This window comes from Mirounga angustirostris, unplaced genomic scaffold (genome assembly GCF_029215605.1).
Source record: "Mirounga angustirostris isolate CCGP_5_RB_7025 unplaced genomic scaffold, mMirAng1.0.hap1 SCAF_9, whole genome shotgun sequence".
Classification (NCBI taxonomy): Eukaryota; Metazoa; Chordata; class Mammalia; order Carnivora; family Phocidae; genus Mirounga; species Mirounga angustirostris.
Genome location: NW_026991717.1, coordinates 121,153,747 through 121,169,234, shown reverse-complemented (window position 1 = coordinate 121,169,234; position 15,488 = coordinate 121,153,747). Strand labels below are relative to the sequence as shown.

General features: G+C 40.1%; 1 protein-coding gene across 1 annotated transcript in view; it reads right to left on the bottom strand.

The window, feature by feature from the left end:
* NRXN3 (neurexin 3) overlaps nucleotides 1-15,488 on the bottom strand; it is a 1,531,407-nt gene that overhangs the window by 769,985 nt on the left and 745,934 nt on the right. Inside the window, exon 12 of the mRNA XM_054513824.2 lies at nucleotides 3,987-4,106. Within this exon, the coding sequence (XP_054369799.2) occupies nucleotides 3,987-4,106 (120 nt within the window). The remainder of the gene's footprint in view (nucleotides 1-3,986; nucleotides 4,107-15,488) is intronic.

The window sequence follows — 15,488 nt, the reverse complement described above, 5'->3', positions numbered from 1 at the left end:
GGTCATGATCCCAGGGTCCTGGGATCGAGTCCCATGTCGGGCTCCCTGCTCGGCGGGAAGCCTGCTTCTTCCTCTCCCACTCCCCCTGCTTGTGTTCCTGCTCTCACTGTCTCTCTCTCTGTCAAATAAATAAAATAAAAATCTTTAAAAAAAAAAAAGAATTTTTCAGAAGAACTGAAGATTTTCTTTGGAGAATGTTACTGGTGTGTCCTTCCATAGATCTTACTGGATTCTACATGAACTCAAAATTACTTCTGGGATGACTTTGTTCATTAGAGTTTCAAAACAGCCCTAAAAGTCACCTAAAGGAAACTCCCTGTGAATCTGCTACTCCGTGAAATGGTAGATCTTATCTTAAAACTACATAAGACAATTAGTAAATCAATTATACCTGGGCTTCCAATCAGACGACTTTTGTTTTTCCTCCAATACAAGTGAGTCATTCTTACACAAGATAACCAGCCACGGAGAATACATGCCACACCTTCACAATCACTGTATCAGCTTTGCATGGCTATCTTTATAAGACTAAACCTGAAATTCACCCCACTGCCTCCATCAATCCACCATGCGCTCATAGAAAATGATGGAATAAAGTTAAACCCACCCATGCTTGGTCTACTCATACTAAATGAGATATAGTTTCTAAACATAAACTCTACTCATGGAGGTGATATCTATGGGACAGTGCCTCAAAATCATCAAGCCAACACCCAACTGGGCAAACAGGCAAGAAAAATCAAAGGTCATGAATGAAAGAACCAATGCTAGGAAAAATGTGGAGACCCCTAAAAATGCAACATTTTTTTAGAAACTTGCAAATCATGCCCAGATATAAGTAACTTTTCTATACATGATGAACTGAACCAAAACCTTTATTTTGAAAAATATCAAAACCTAGCACTTTCCTATTAAACGAGTTTCTATTCTTGGATGTGCAGTAAGAAATTGTGATTTTTTTTTCATTTCCATTAACTGAGATCATCTGCTATCCTGAGAAATAGCTCATGGAAAATGAGAGATCCAGACCTTCCCCTCCAGCCCCGCACCAAAAAATCTGTTGCCATTAGATAGAATCTTTCACCAACCATAGGTTCCTATGACAGCATTGTAAGAAATACAATGTATTTTAGATAGATGCAACATTCTTTAGAATACACTATTCCTAAAAATCAGGTAAAGGCCAGATTTCCTTGACACGCCAATTATCACGTCATGTTCCATTTCTGTTATTTAGGTCAAAGGCAGGCCACCTGTGGAAGGCATGCTACCAAAGCAATTACTAATGGCCTCTGTTCTTCCATATAAGACTCAGCCCTGCTTTTCTGTCCATTATTTCTTCTTCTTCATCTTTCCTCTTCTATTCACTTATGGTATCTGTTCCCCTTTCTTTGCAATTTTCCCTATGGCCTTTGCCAACAATAAGCACAAGCTTTGTTTGAATCTGCTGGTAACACTGAAGGTGAAGGCTCATCTCCTGATGCAAGCTAAGCTACCAAGAATTTGCTAACATAGGCCCAGAGAAAATAAAATAGGTAACTTAATTTTGAAGATGTTTGTGAGATAAAGTACCAAATTACAACTCTAAAGGTCAAGGTTGATATAGAAAGTTATGATCTATGATGTAGAGGTAAGGCTGATTTTTTAGGTGGAACAAACTGGCTCTCATGCTAATTCCAAAAGAAAAAGTTCCCCCGATACTTTCAACATTGATCATTGGATTCAGAGGCATCTAGTGTACAATTTTAAGCAACCTAACATTCTGATATACGCAGTTGGTCTCATTAAAAGCATATATCTTCATTTGACAGTTATATCTATCTGAACTCTATATATTCCTTACATTCTGCAATTAAAATGCACTTGCTCACATTTCCATATAGCCATCTAATCACACGAGCCTGGTCTGCTTTCCAACAGGAGTTGAGGCAAGTAGATTCTTTTAACAACTTGGCCTCAGAGGTCTTCTGCCATAAAACCTTCATCTGTATTGTTTACAGAATAAAACCCAGAATGCACTACATAGGCCTGGATATCTCAGAAACATCTTTGAAGGATGACATGGTACTGTCACAAAAGAAAGTTGACATTTCCCAATCCATTCTAGTACTTCATTATATATTGATAAATTGTTCGAGCCAGATAATGCAACAGTCTTCATTCTGGACTGAGACACCATCTGCTCTTGACAAGTCAGAAAAAAATCATAGAAAGCCAGAAAGAATCCTGGTTGATTTTTAGCAGAAAACGATGCCTGGGACTGGGTGGCCAAAAGGAACTTGTCAATGAGAGAAAAATGTATACATACCTTCTGAAGACCATGCTATTCACCATAGTTAGAGTAACTTACCTTTCTGTGTTTTCTATGTGCAGTCTCATCCTGACCATTTTCTACCAGGAGTGGTTTGTATTTATGATATAGAGGATAAAGAAGCATTATGCCACCATTTAGGATAAAAAGATTTCCCAATGAATCCTATGCGGACAAAGTGGAGGGAAAATAAAGAGCATATAGCACAACTGCCCAGATATTCTGAATGGGTCCATAACTGCCTATTTCAGAGTGAAACAGTATTTCCAACTCATAAATATGGAAACAAAACTTTCAATAATACCAAGTACTTGAAAAGAACAACCTGATGCCAAAACTTTCTGCAGATAATGTGTCCTTTATGTTACAGATCTAGAGGCACTGCTTACATTAGATCAATGAGAATCAAAGATGTTTCTCTCTACACTGATATAATCCCCACTTGTTTCTCCAGATAGATCTTAAGAGACTGACAGAGCACATAGAGACAAAAAGCTAGGAGAAAAATGAGAAACAGAACAAGGGGCAACTATGCACATGAAAAAAAAAAAAGTTGAGAAATAAGGATTCAAGAAAAACCAAGTAAACACGATAGAGACGGCATTGTAATCAGTACCTGCTCCCACTTAGGCAACCACAAAGTGACTTTAGTATCTGCTCAGATAAACACCATGTATCTTTTTATAAAACAAAGAGGCCAACTAACTACGAGTTCAGATTGTAAAATAAACTCCTACCATTTAGAAAATCAGAAGATCAGCAGGATCCACTACGTCAGGGCTTTCAACAAATCTCTTTGTAATAGAGGTATTCAGAAAATTCAGGTTTTGGCTCATCTTTAAAAATAGCCATGTTAGGAAAGTAACACAACAAGGAAGTGGAGACACGGGTTATAAATTCCAACAGAACTGAAGTATCTCCACCATCATCTCTAGAATCACCTCCCTGAAACCAGTCTTCTAGAATTAAATCAGCTGATAGAAGTATTGCTAGTGGACAAAGATAACAACTGGCTCTCTTCCAATATGAACCAAATACGCAGATATATGCATATAAATATATGTACAAAATAGAAATGCATATATAAACAGAATGACCATGTACATACAAACCCAATAGATATCAATAAATTTAGCCAGAAGGAATTTCCAACATTTGAAAAACCCCTGAGAATGCTTTAAACATTTCTAGTTGGAAAAAATAATAAACTCTGAATGTCTTCATCATTTGGAAGATCTAAGAAGTTCTCTAAACGCAGAATTTTGAGAAAATAGTTACATTCCTTAAATAACCTCTAAATTCTAGACAATGCAAATGTGAGAGTCTCAAAATTGTTATCCAGATGACTTAGCTAATGGAAAGCTGAACTCCTTAGAACAAAAATATTGCTTGAACTGTTTTTTGTTTTTTTTTTTTGATTCTCAGCCACAGGCAATCTAATCTAAAGAAAAAACACAGGGAGTAAGCAAATGGGAAAACATCTAGTAATGTTGAGCAAGAAATGTCTCTTTGCTCATCCATTAAGAGCACCAGTCCCTTATTTTCCAAGTTTCTGGAGGAGGAATTTGCTTACAAGTCTTTCAGAAGAGCCATCCTTTTACATAATGTCTCTTAAGGTTTCTCCAAACCTCTAAACACTGATAAAACTCCCAAGTATGGAAAAGGTTGTACTCACGATCATTGCACTGGTTTCCAGAATATGACGTCATGGAGCAGTCGCAAGTGAAGCCTTCCCACTGCTGCATGCAGACCCCCTGGTTGGCACATGAATCTTCCTGGCAGGTGGTACTTGGTCCTAGTAATTCATAGGAAGACAGGGAGAGAAGAAAAAAGGAGAGAGAGAAGTGTTAACAATCAAACAAGTTCAAAGCAAGCACTCGACTTTGCTACTCCCATGCCCCAAAACATTCAAAAACACAACTGCCGGGAAGAATGAAGGGGGGGACATCGGAGGGGGAGACGAACCATGAGAGACGATGGACTCTGAAAAACAAACTGAGGGTTCCAGAGGGGAAGGGGGTGGGAGGATGGGTTGGCCTGGTGATGGGTATTAAAGAGGGCACGTTCTGCATGGAGCACTGGGTGTTATGCACAAACAATGAATCGTGGAACACTACATCTAAAACTAATGATGTAATGTATGGGGATTAACATAACAATAAAAAATAAAAAAAACACAACTGCCAAAAATGTCAATTCTAGATCATGCAACAAGAATCAGTATATACAAAAGACTACAGAAATGCACACTTAGCCACAAACTATCAATAGTTACACACAGAAGGGAGAGGGCTGAACACATTGTTCTCTCTTAGGCAGACTTTGCAAAAGAGCTTCACCTCTACAATCCAACTAGAAAGTCACGTCATTTGGAATATGGTCTTTCTAAACGTATAATGGTAAAGCAGAAGAATTTATTCCCACGATTCTTATGACTTAAGGCATAAAAATCCCTAAAGTTTACTTTATGACATTAAAAAGATGTTTGATGATATGAAGAGGAAGAGGAAGAGAAGCATATAGCAGCCAACATGTCTTGGTATTTTGTAGGTGGTAAGTCCTGGGTACTAAGCACTTTGTCTACATTATCTCATTATGATCTCCAGTGACACTAAGAGGTAAGTAATTATGATCACCCATTTAACAGATTAAAAGAAAAAGGAAAAAAAAGTAAGCTCATACAAGTAAAATAATTTACCCAAGGTCACACATTTGGTAACGGAAGGACTCCGATATCCAACTTAGGTAAACTACTTCTGAGACTCAAGCTCTTAACTACATCAGTGGTTCTTAAAGTGTTAGTTCTCAGACCGACATCAGAAATGTTGTCAGAAATGCAAATGATGGGGCCCCAGACCTATGGAATTAGAAACTTCAGAAAGAGGTATAAATGTGTGTTTTCACAAGCTTCCAGGAAATTGGGATGCAGTCTAAAGTTTGAAAACCAGTATATTGCACCATGTGCTGGTGCTATCGGTCTACAGAAGGGTATATTCAAAAGCAGCATCCATATGCCAGAGGATGCAAAAGAGGATTATTTGAGGGATAGGAAGAAAATATTAGAAATTACATTCATTCAAAATTTTTTTCTTTATTACTTCTATTTTTGTTTGTCTTTCATAAACAACTAATATATAAGTACATCAGTACTCGTATCTGACATATAAATAATTACATTTATTTGGGGGGCATTCTCACAATCTTTTCTGGAGAATGAGTAAGCAATTGATAAAGTTTTGTGATCTCTACCTTACAGATTGTCATTAAAATCTCTCTTAGGTTGGCCTGGGTTCTCTCTTTAACCATTCACTCTTCTTCATTTCTATTTTCTGCCTTAACCTTATCTTTATTAAAGATAAACCTGCACCTTTGAAATTATCTGAGCTAACAGGAAATATCTTAATATTCAGGGTAACTCCCAAGAGAGTCAGCAAAGGAGGCGAGCCCTTTGACTCGTCAGATATATTACTCAGGATCTGATGCAAAAGAGCACATGACAGGGTAAAAATATATCCATTGCAATAAGTGCATATTTCACCGTTTCCAAAACAAAGCCTCACATAGGCACAGAATATTGAAATGCATGCATGCAGAGTCCTAAGGATGCATGTTCAAAAGAGATACATGACTACAAAGGGTTTGTCTTCTGGGTGGCGAGACATTTTGTATTTATTCATGAGGGGTAGAAGCAATACAGACCATCATTTCTAATACAAAGCTATTAGGATATGACATAAGAAAGTTCGAGACAATTACTACCACCGGGGGGCAGCACTGGTGCTGGGTCTCTGCAGCTTCTATATGCCGTGTGGTTCCCCCATATGGAGATGAAATGAGGTTCATGGTCATGTTCTCAGTAGGTCTTAAACTTGAGCATTGTGTAGTGCAATTTTCATTAACAATGGCAAATCAGGACAGCTTCTCTCAAAGGATAAAAGTTTCTGAGAAGTCCACAGGGCTCCCTGACCAAACAGCTCTTACCAGACAATGGACTAGTAATTCAATTGTACTCAAGAATCAGAAACACATGGAAGGCTTTCCTTTGAAAGGCAGAACAGCAAAAACTTTGGGAAAACACAGTAATTCCTTGAATGTTGATTGAATCTGAAGACAAAGGCTTTTCCATGCTTTTCCCTTCCCCTCTAACTAGCCAAATTTTCACCATTTTTCAAGGACCGGCTTGAAGGCCTCCCTGGTATAAAACATTCCCTAGTAACTTCGAACAATTCTCCCACTTCTTAGTGGCTATGGCACTTATTATCTGCATCATTAACATTTACATATGATAATGCTCAATTTAATACTTTATTACACACTGTGCTGTCCTCTGCTTATATAATCCTCTAATTGTTTCATATGTTTTTTTAGTATTTGTCCCCAAAAGATTGAATGCTGCCTGCTGCTAAAAATCATAATATGCTTTGACTATATCCTTGCTGGGTTAAGTGCACAGTGCCACATACAGAGAACGTGTTTCAGTCAATGTTGAGCTGATCTGAACTGCAGCCCCTTGATCTGCCTATGTCTCCTACTGTCGAAACCTGAGCATGGGTGACTATCCGTGCTGTGCAAAGTGAGTGATCTGTCCTATTCATCAAAGGTTGGTCAGGACTCTAAAACAGAGGGAATTACAGGTTATTTTCAAATTCCACGGAATTTGTTGCACATGAATTAGGGGGCGAGTGCCATGCAGAATCAGATAATCCTCAAAGACTACAAAGACTACGTTATAATCACCTCAGAACAAGAGCAGTTGCAGTGAGGGAGGGCTGAAAGAACCTGCAATGACTCCTCATTGACCTGAGACTAAACTTGCACTTGCCATTGAGGCTGAAATCCTAGGGCCACTGCCCCCTCCTCCAGCTCACTTCCCACTATTGGCCCCCAGCTCACAGTGCTCCAGTCATCCCTTCATCCTTTCACTCCCTCCCTACCCCAGTGGTGCTCACAGGGTGGGTCCCCAGTCATTAGCACCTGCATCACCTGGGAGCTCTTGACAAATGTGCCTTTTCAGGCTCTGCCCAGACCTACTGGCTGTGGGCAGGTCTCAGGAATCTGAGTTGTGACAAGCCCTCTGGGTGGTTCTGAGGCCTGCTCACATTCTAGGACCTCTGCTCTTACATTTCAAGACCATCCCTACCTTCAAGGTCCTCTGCTCTTGCTCTACCTACAGCCTGAAATGTTCTTTCTGCAGATTTTCAAATGACCGGTCCATTCTTATTCTGTTTAAGTTTCAGGCTTAAGATGGGCTTTCTTCAGACTCTCCTATTTCAGGAAGTCCCCATCAGCATTTCATGTGTTCTCCATCACATCTCCCTCTTTATTTAACTCAACAATTGTACTGCCTATAACTAAATCATTTATTAAAACTTTTTTTTTAAAGATTTTATTTATTTATTTATTTGACAGAGAGAGACACAGAGAGAGAGGGAACACAAGCAGGGGGAGTGGGAGAGGGAGAAGTAGGCTTCCCGCTGAGGAGGGATCCCGATGCGGGGCTCCCAGGACCCTAGGATCATGACCCGAGCCGAAAGCAGACACTTAACCACTGAGCCACCCAGGTGCCCCCATTTATTAAAACTTTTATCGTTTGTCTCATCCTACTGGAATATAAGCCCCATGAGGGCAGAAGTCTTGTGTGTTTTGCTCAACTTGATATCTCTAATTTCTGATAAAGTATTTGGTACAAAGTAAGAGCTCAGAAATATTGTTAAATGAAGAAAGAAGAAGAGAACCAAAATTAAAAGAAAAACAAATGAATCATTCTTTTATGACTTAAAGCCAAGTGGTTTTCCAAACTAATAATTTACCCATAAAATTCACCAATATCACTTCATACAAGCAATTTTCTACTTGGAATCACTTTTTGGGGGGAGGTAGTGGTGGTGGTGGGATTTAATTGGCCACATTTCCTCTCCTAATTTAACTATTAGATTAATTCAATCTTACCAGAGAGTGAGACAAGGACTCTTTTGTGTCCCCAATGTCCAGGGACAGGTATGAACTGTGGAATGAATAAGAGTTTGGACTAGAGTCTAAAAAACTTTCTAGATGGTAATATAAGCTCGTGTTCTTACTTCAAACTACTTAAGTACATCCTTTCCTGAACAGATTATATTTTATATTTGTTTCTATTTCTCATAGATAGCAGTGTCTCCAAAATTAGAGAGAGAAAGAAATTAGAGAAACATTCCAAACTGCCCTGATAAAGAAAATCTCCAACAATGCTTTTAAATGTGCCTCATTGATATAAAATGATCCTGTACAAAGAGAATATAACAATAACAAAACAAGGGATTTACATAGGATATAACAATAACAAAACAAGGGATTTACAGACACGGTACTAAGTGCATTTCAGATATTAACTCAATTAATCTTTATAAACACATGAGGAAGCAATGATAATTAAAAGTATTAAAGAATCAGAAAACAGGAATAATTTTCTCGAGGAAGAACGTTAAAATAATCCAGAACTTCAAAAATAAAGGAATTTTTTGACTGGTGATCAAGTTGGAAGGCAAGGATTTCAGAGAAGGAAACTGAGTCACGGAGTTAGGTGATATTTTTTGTGAGGCCCCCAGTAACAAGTAGTAGGGTGAGATCTCAAACCCAAGCTTGCTAACTCAACAGCTGAGCCACCTAACTTCTATGGATATAGGTAAGCCATACAGTGAATGTGTGTGTGTGTGTGTGTGTGTGTGTGAGAGAGAGAGAGAGAGTGTGTGTGTGTGTGTGTGTGTGTTACCATTGGCTTAGCAAGAGAAACTTAAATAAGGTATCTCTAATCTATAACCAGAGAAAGATGACTTTTTAATGTAAAAATGTGTGGAGAAACTTAAATAAGGTATCTCTAATCTATAACCAGAGAAAAATGACTTTTTAATGTAAAAATGTGTGGGGTTTTTTTTCAAGGAAAAATTTCAAAGGCCATTTCAATTCAAAATTCAATAAAAAATTAACAGGAAGATCTAGTTTTATCCAATTACGTATTAATACCAGAACAAAAATCTGTATCAAATACTTATAAATATAAGGCACTCCTAAGAACTTAATAATACTTTTGTCTAAAACATTCTTCCAAATCAAACTAAAATTGCAAAAATTCTAAGATAACATAAACCTTTAGAATAATATATTTAGAATGTTTTCAAAATTATTATTGGGTGCCTGGGTGGCTCAGTTGGTTGGGCGACTGCCTTCGGCTTAGGTCATGATCCTGGAGTCCCGGGATCGAGTCCCGCATCGGGCTCCCTGCTCGGCGGGGGGTTTGCTTCTCCCTCTGCCCTCTTCCCTCTCGTGCTCTCTCTCTCATTCTCTCTGTCTCAAATAAATAAATAAAATCTTAAAAAAAATTATTATTAATAGCTTAAAACTGCAATAAACCCTTTCAAAACCCTTGTAGAGAGATCGTGTGTACAACTTTTGCATTTGACATGTAACCAATCCTCACTAAAATAGCCACATAGTCATTTGAGACAAGATGGTGACTCTTTTTGTCTAGCGGGGAAGTGACAAGGCAACAGAAGCGTATAAGAAAAGACTCAACAAGTCCTCAGAGATGGTGGTACTTTGGTTTCTAACTCCCTGCTCTGTTTTTAGTTTGCAGAAAAGCATCACGTTGTGTCTTTTCTTTTTCAGATGATACCTCTGACGGCTGCCACAAATTCCCCATCACTCTGCTGGAATTGGGGATTGTTTTTGGTTTTGGTTTTGTTTCTCTCTAAGAACTGTCCCAGACAGTCATTTCATGCCTGTTACTGCTAAAATCCACCTCTGTGGTACATGCAAACTGATTCAGTCAACTCCTCTTCATGGTCTAGAAAATCAAAAGTTGACAGACTGTCTTTTATGACTTGCAGGTCCTTGAGATAGAAGTGCTGCCTGAAGGAAAGAACACTTCTATTAGAGTGTATTTTCCCTCTGTTATTGCCCAAGTAGGACTCAACCAAACCTATGCCTCAAACATCCCAAGTTATAATAAATGTTGCTAAACCAGCACCAGCTGGTCTTGGTCATATTGGGGTGGTGGGCTTGGGTGACCGGGGGAGCCTAGAGGGTGGTACATCTGTTCTGATGCCCTACGTCCATTTATCCTAATGGGTCAAGGCTGGTAGGCACCAGGCAAGGCTGGCTTAATAATACTCATCGTCTTTAATCACAAAGGATTCAGAATCCATGCATGAACCCTGAATGTGGAAGCATCATCACAGCAGACCTCTGTGCCAGACAAAGGGTTTGTCCACCCCTCGCAAAGCACGGCTACCACGGGAGGAGCCTTATGAGGGCTGCCATGGACTGTCCAGGGAGCTCTTCTCTGCCACCCGCAACTTGATTCTCCACTCCTGATAAGTGCATAAACCTTTCCATTTTCACATTTTAAAATTTACATTGTTTCATAGAGGAAGAAGGAGTGAGCAGTCATGGAGCAGGAAGGAAGGAAAAAAAATAGAAAAAGGAAGAGGAATACATACAGATATATGCATGTGTGCATATACGTGTGCAAGACCCTTACCAGCTTCCTGAGCCATCTGTAGTCTCCACTGCTAAAATAGAAGGACTGAAGTGTTGAGGCTTCAGGGGCGGTGTCTGTGCCCTTAGGGATAGCCTACTTAGTTATATGTCTTGGTCCCTGAAGCAAAGATCCCTCTGTAGCTCTCAGAGTAACTCTACATTCACTTCGCGTTGGGTCCTCCTGGTTTTTCTAGAGGACCTGTCTGTCATTTACAGACAACATAAGATTCATCCCCCTTAATTGGCAGAAACCCAATTCACTTCTATTTAATTTTAAAACAAGAAAGCAATGATCCTTAAATGTGTCAAGCGTCCTTCCTATAGAGCCAACTGAGAAGTGAATGCTCTAGTTCCCACTTTACAGAAGATTAAGCAAGGCCAGAGAACAGGGTCCTAAATATTATTATAAAATTTCATTGGCAGGGGCGCCTGGGTGGCTCAGGTGGTTAAGTGTCCCACTCTTGGTATCAGCTCAGGTCATTATCTCAGGAGTCCTGAGATCGAGCCCCCGGTCCAGCTTGGCTCCCTGCTCGGCAGGGAGTCAGCTGGAGATTCTCTCTCCCTCTCCCTCTGCCCCTCTCTCCAACTCACGCATGTGTGCACGCGCACTCGCTCTCTCTCAAATAAAATAAATAAGATCTTTAAAAAAAATATTTCAATGGCAGAAAGACCTAAGAGCAGCTGTATTCCCAAGATCTTACTTTTTTGTCTTGAAGGTAAGATCTATGTCTTCCTAATGCTCAGAAAGGCATCAACACTGCCCTTAGCAAGCATGCTCAGGTGTTTATGGTTTCCTCTTCTCAAATGAAGGTTCAAAAAAGTCACTTGGTTAGGATGATGAGTGAAAAAGACTAATAATAAACTCCAACATTCTGGGGCGCCTGGGTGGCTCAGTTGGTTAAGCGACTGCCTTCGGCTCAGGTCATGATCCTGGAGTCCCTGGATCGAGTCCCACATCGGGCTCCCTGCTCGGCGGGGAGTCTGCTTCTCCCTCTCCCACTCCCCGTTTGTGTTCCCTCTCTCACTGTGTCTTTCTCTGTCGAATAAATAAATAAAATCTTTAAAAAAAAAAATCCAACATTCTGGAGACACTGGGGCAGTTTCAATAACACTTCTATGCTCCTCAATCCCTCCAGCCCTCTCATCATATACTGAGTATAAAATGAGTCAAGATGGGCATGGGAATTGGTTGAAACTAAGATGCCCTCATGAGGTCTTTATCTCCAATGGCCTTTGATCAGCTCCCTGCAGGTAAATATTTAACAACCAGAACAACAACAACAACAAACCCTGATCTGTAACATTTCTCTAACCTGATTTCCACAGTGTAAAATACTCCCACCACGGCCAATTTCAAGCTAATGTAAGTTACGTGATGTCAACCAGCTTGCAAAATCTAGTACAGCACTGCCCTTGATGGTCCATGAACTGCAAAGTATGCACACCTCGTGAGTAAAGCGATTTACACACGGGACACTTGCATGACAATGGAGGGAGCACCTATGCCTACCCCTGTTGGGGGATTGGTGAAGGAGAAAGAAAGACTAGCATCATGAAGCCTTCTTGCTCAACCCACCCTATTTTCAGAGAGTGCCCGGATCATAAAGGTCAAATGATTGGATCATTTCTTCTTTCTAAAATCATGAACAGCGCATCAGAAAGTCCATGCTGCCTCAGAAAAATGCAAACTGAAGCCTCATATTCTGATTTTCCTTCTTTTTCAGCACTGACATAGTGGTCTGTTGGGGTAGCAGAGGGCATTTTTAAAAAGAGAGAAAAGAGGTTTCAAAGGGCAAGCTCAATGAAAAGACAGCTAATTTAAAAGCAGTTTGTTTTAAAGAAACTGTGCAACTATCATCTAGAACTTAGTGAAATCATATTGACATAAACACCATCTACCATAAAGCCAGCTAGAGGACATTCTCAGATACCCTCTGGTCACCTGGGTAGGGCCCCTGCTTTGGAAATAGACAAGTCCAGACTCTCACCATATGGCACAGTAGAGAGAGGTCATAGGCTTTAAAACTTAGCTTCATCGCTTACTAGCAATGTGACCCTGGGCTAGCCACTTAAATTCTCTGAACCTGAGTTTTCCCATCTGTATAATAGGGATGGAAATTGTTGCTACCTAACATGATGTGAGGATTAAATGAGATAACATATGTAAAGCCCATAAAGTCATCTTGAGGTCGCAAGGTCATGATCCTGATGGAGACACAATATACCAAGTCCTTAGCCTGTGCCTGCACTAAATAAACCCTCAATAAAGGGTGTTATCAACTCTGTTGGAGAGGAAAATCAAGTTCTCTCTATTTTAGGTGGGTGTATAGTTGGTCAGGAGTCCAGAAACAAGACACATTAAGGCAGTACGTCACAATTGCACAGCTTTCTTGTAAGAAGCCTCTGTCATATGATGCTGAGGGGCAAAAGGCAAGAGCCTTTGGGGGAAGCTCTGTTTAATTCCTATCTTTCATTATGTCCCATAATGCAAATCATTTCTGAGGGAATGATTTCTATTAGGTCAAATGCTACACCTTTTTTTTTTTTTTTTAACATAAAATACAATGGAGAATGTGATAAAGCCCTTAGCTTTGGAGAAAATTAAGTGGAAAACTATATTCTTCACAGTAAAAAATAGTTGCAGAATGAAAATTCCCCCTTAGAAGTGTTTGATGGCAACTCTTATCTAAAACTACTTGAAAGGATCTTTGGGTTTTTAAGGCATCCAAACCCAATACATTCACTGACTTCCTCAAAGATACAAAGCATTTGGAAGCAGATCTAATCAATCCTTGGTTTCCCCCCCACCCCACTCCACCTGCCCACCATCTGGGCAGAAGAATGAATTACATTTCTAAAAAAAGAGCCATTCAACTCCAGAGATAGAACGTGTTAAGGGGAATTATAGTGGAAAGTAGAAAGAACATATTCTTATTCATCACCTAACCCAATCAAAAGCTATTCTTTTATTTCTTATAGTTTATAACTCGTCTGTTTCATCCTCAACAGGTCAAACTTAATGTTTCTCTGATAGTTGTAAGCTCCTTTCTTATTAGACAGCTTTTTAGGGGATCTCTCCAGGAATACCCCTCTTACAATAAAAAGGAATTCGAAAATTACTTCCAAAAGGTCCCTAGATATTGTCACTCTCTTCAAGGGACCCTGAGATTCAAGGGACTGTACTTCTCAACAATGTAACACCCCCCAACCCTGTGTGCCTCAATGGAGCTCCTACTCCCACTCCTAACCTGGAAGGATGCAAAGTCTGGCCTGACCCAGGGCCATTAGGGAAGTTCTTCCTTGACACCTTTCCTCATCATGTGTAAATGTATCTGATATATGAAACAGAGTAACACAGCTGCGTAGAAGGGAAACAATCAGGAGAAAAAGCTCCTTTTCTTTCTCATTCCTCAGAGGTCTCATCTGGGAGGGAGACATGTTTACCTCCTTAGCCACCTAAAATAGCAGGTGTCAGGTTCAAGCCTCTTCCCTCCTAATGCTGCTCCCTGTTTCCAGTTCCTGTCCTTCCTTTCCATTCTCCACCTAGTGTCAGAGTGATCTTCATAAAATGAGAAGCTGACCAAGTCTCTGTCCCCCTCACAGTGCCCTCAGGGAAATGCCCAACTCCTCACAGGAACATACCATCATCGCCGGCTTCCATCCTACCGCTCCCAGCTTCATCTTTGATCACATCCCCATATGCACATTATTTCAACCATCCTGAGCTTCAAGTCGGTCCTCAAACTGGCCAAACTCTCGAATGTGCTTCCACCTCTCATGTACCTCAAATATATGTTGTCCTTCCAACTCAGCTCAAACTCTGCCTGGGATATATACCCTGAGGACCTACCATGGTCACCCTGCACAGTCCAGCAGCCCTCCTCCCTGCTCACCCTGCGTGATCCTTCTCCATTCTAGAAAAGCAGTGCTCACCCTGCATTGTCCGTACTGGCTGATCCCCTGCCAACTCATGTGTGGTCAGACGATCACACCTGTAATCCCAGTGCCTCGCTGAGTGCCTGACACATAGGAATGGCTGAGTTCCCATTAAAACTGAATAACACAATCACTGGAGAAGTTTAAATACATACATACATACATACATATTAAAAAAAAAAAAAACAACATACCCCTAACACAATGATAGGAGGACTCAAACTGTTGACTTGTCCAGACTCATGTCCAGGCCACTTCCTAGACCCCACTATTATAGTTCTTTCTGAATACCATTTACCTTTACATTTCAAACCGTCTCATTTCTTTGTCATATGTTTTTACTGCCCTTCACACTTCATGGTAATTCGTAATATCTGTGCCCACAGGTTATAGCTGAAAAAGCCAGCATGAGTAATGGTCCAAACCCCAATGTCAGGAGAATAAAAAGTAAAGGAATTTGCATCCTAAAGGTCTTTTGCCACAATATGGGGAAAGAGTAAGATGACCCAAAATAATTACCAAGAATAACAGCTCCTGCCACAAACAAAGAGACTCTCTAGTCATTACAAGAATGGAAGAGAGTTTGGGTCAAGGCAGTAATAACCTAAAGACCATACTGATGACTTGGTTGATACTATAAACGGCAAAGTTAGGATATTCCAAACTATTATGTTTCTAAATCTGTACTATACTTTGGTCAATAATTTACAAGAGGCATAGAAATCAA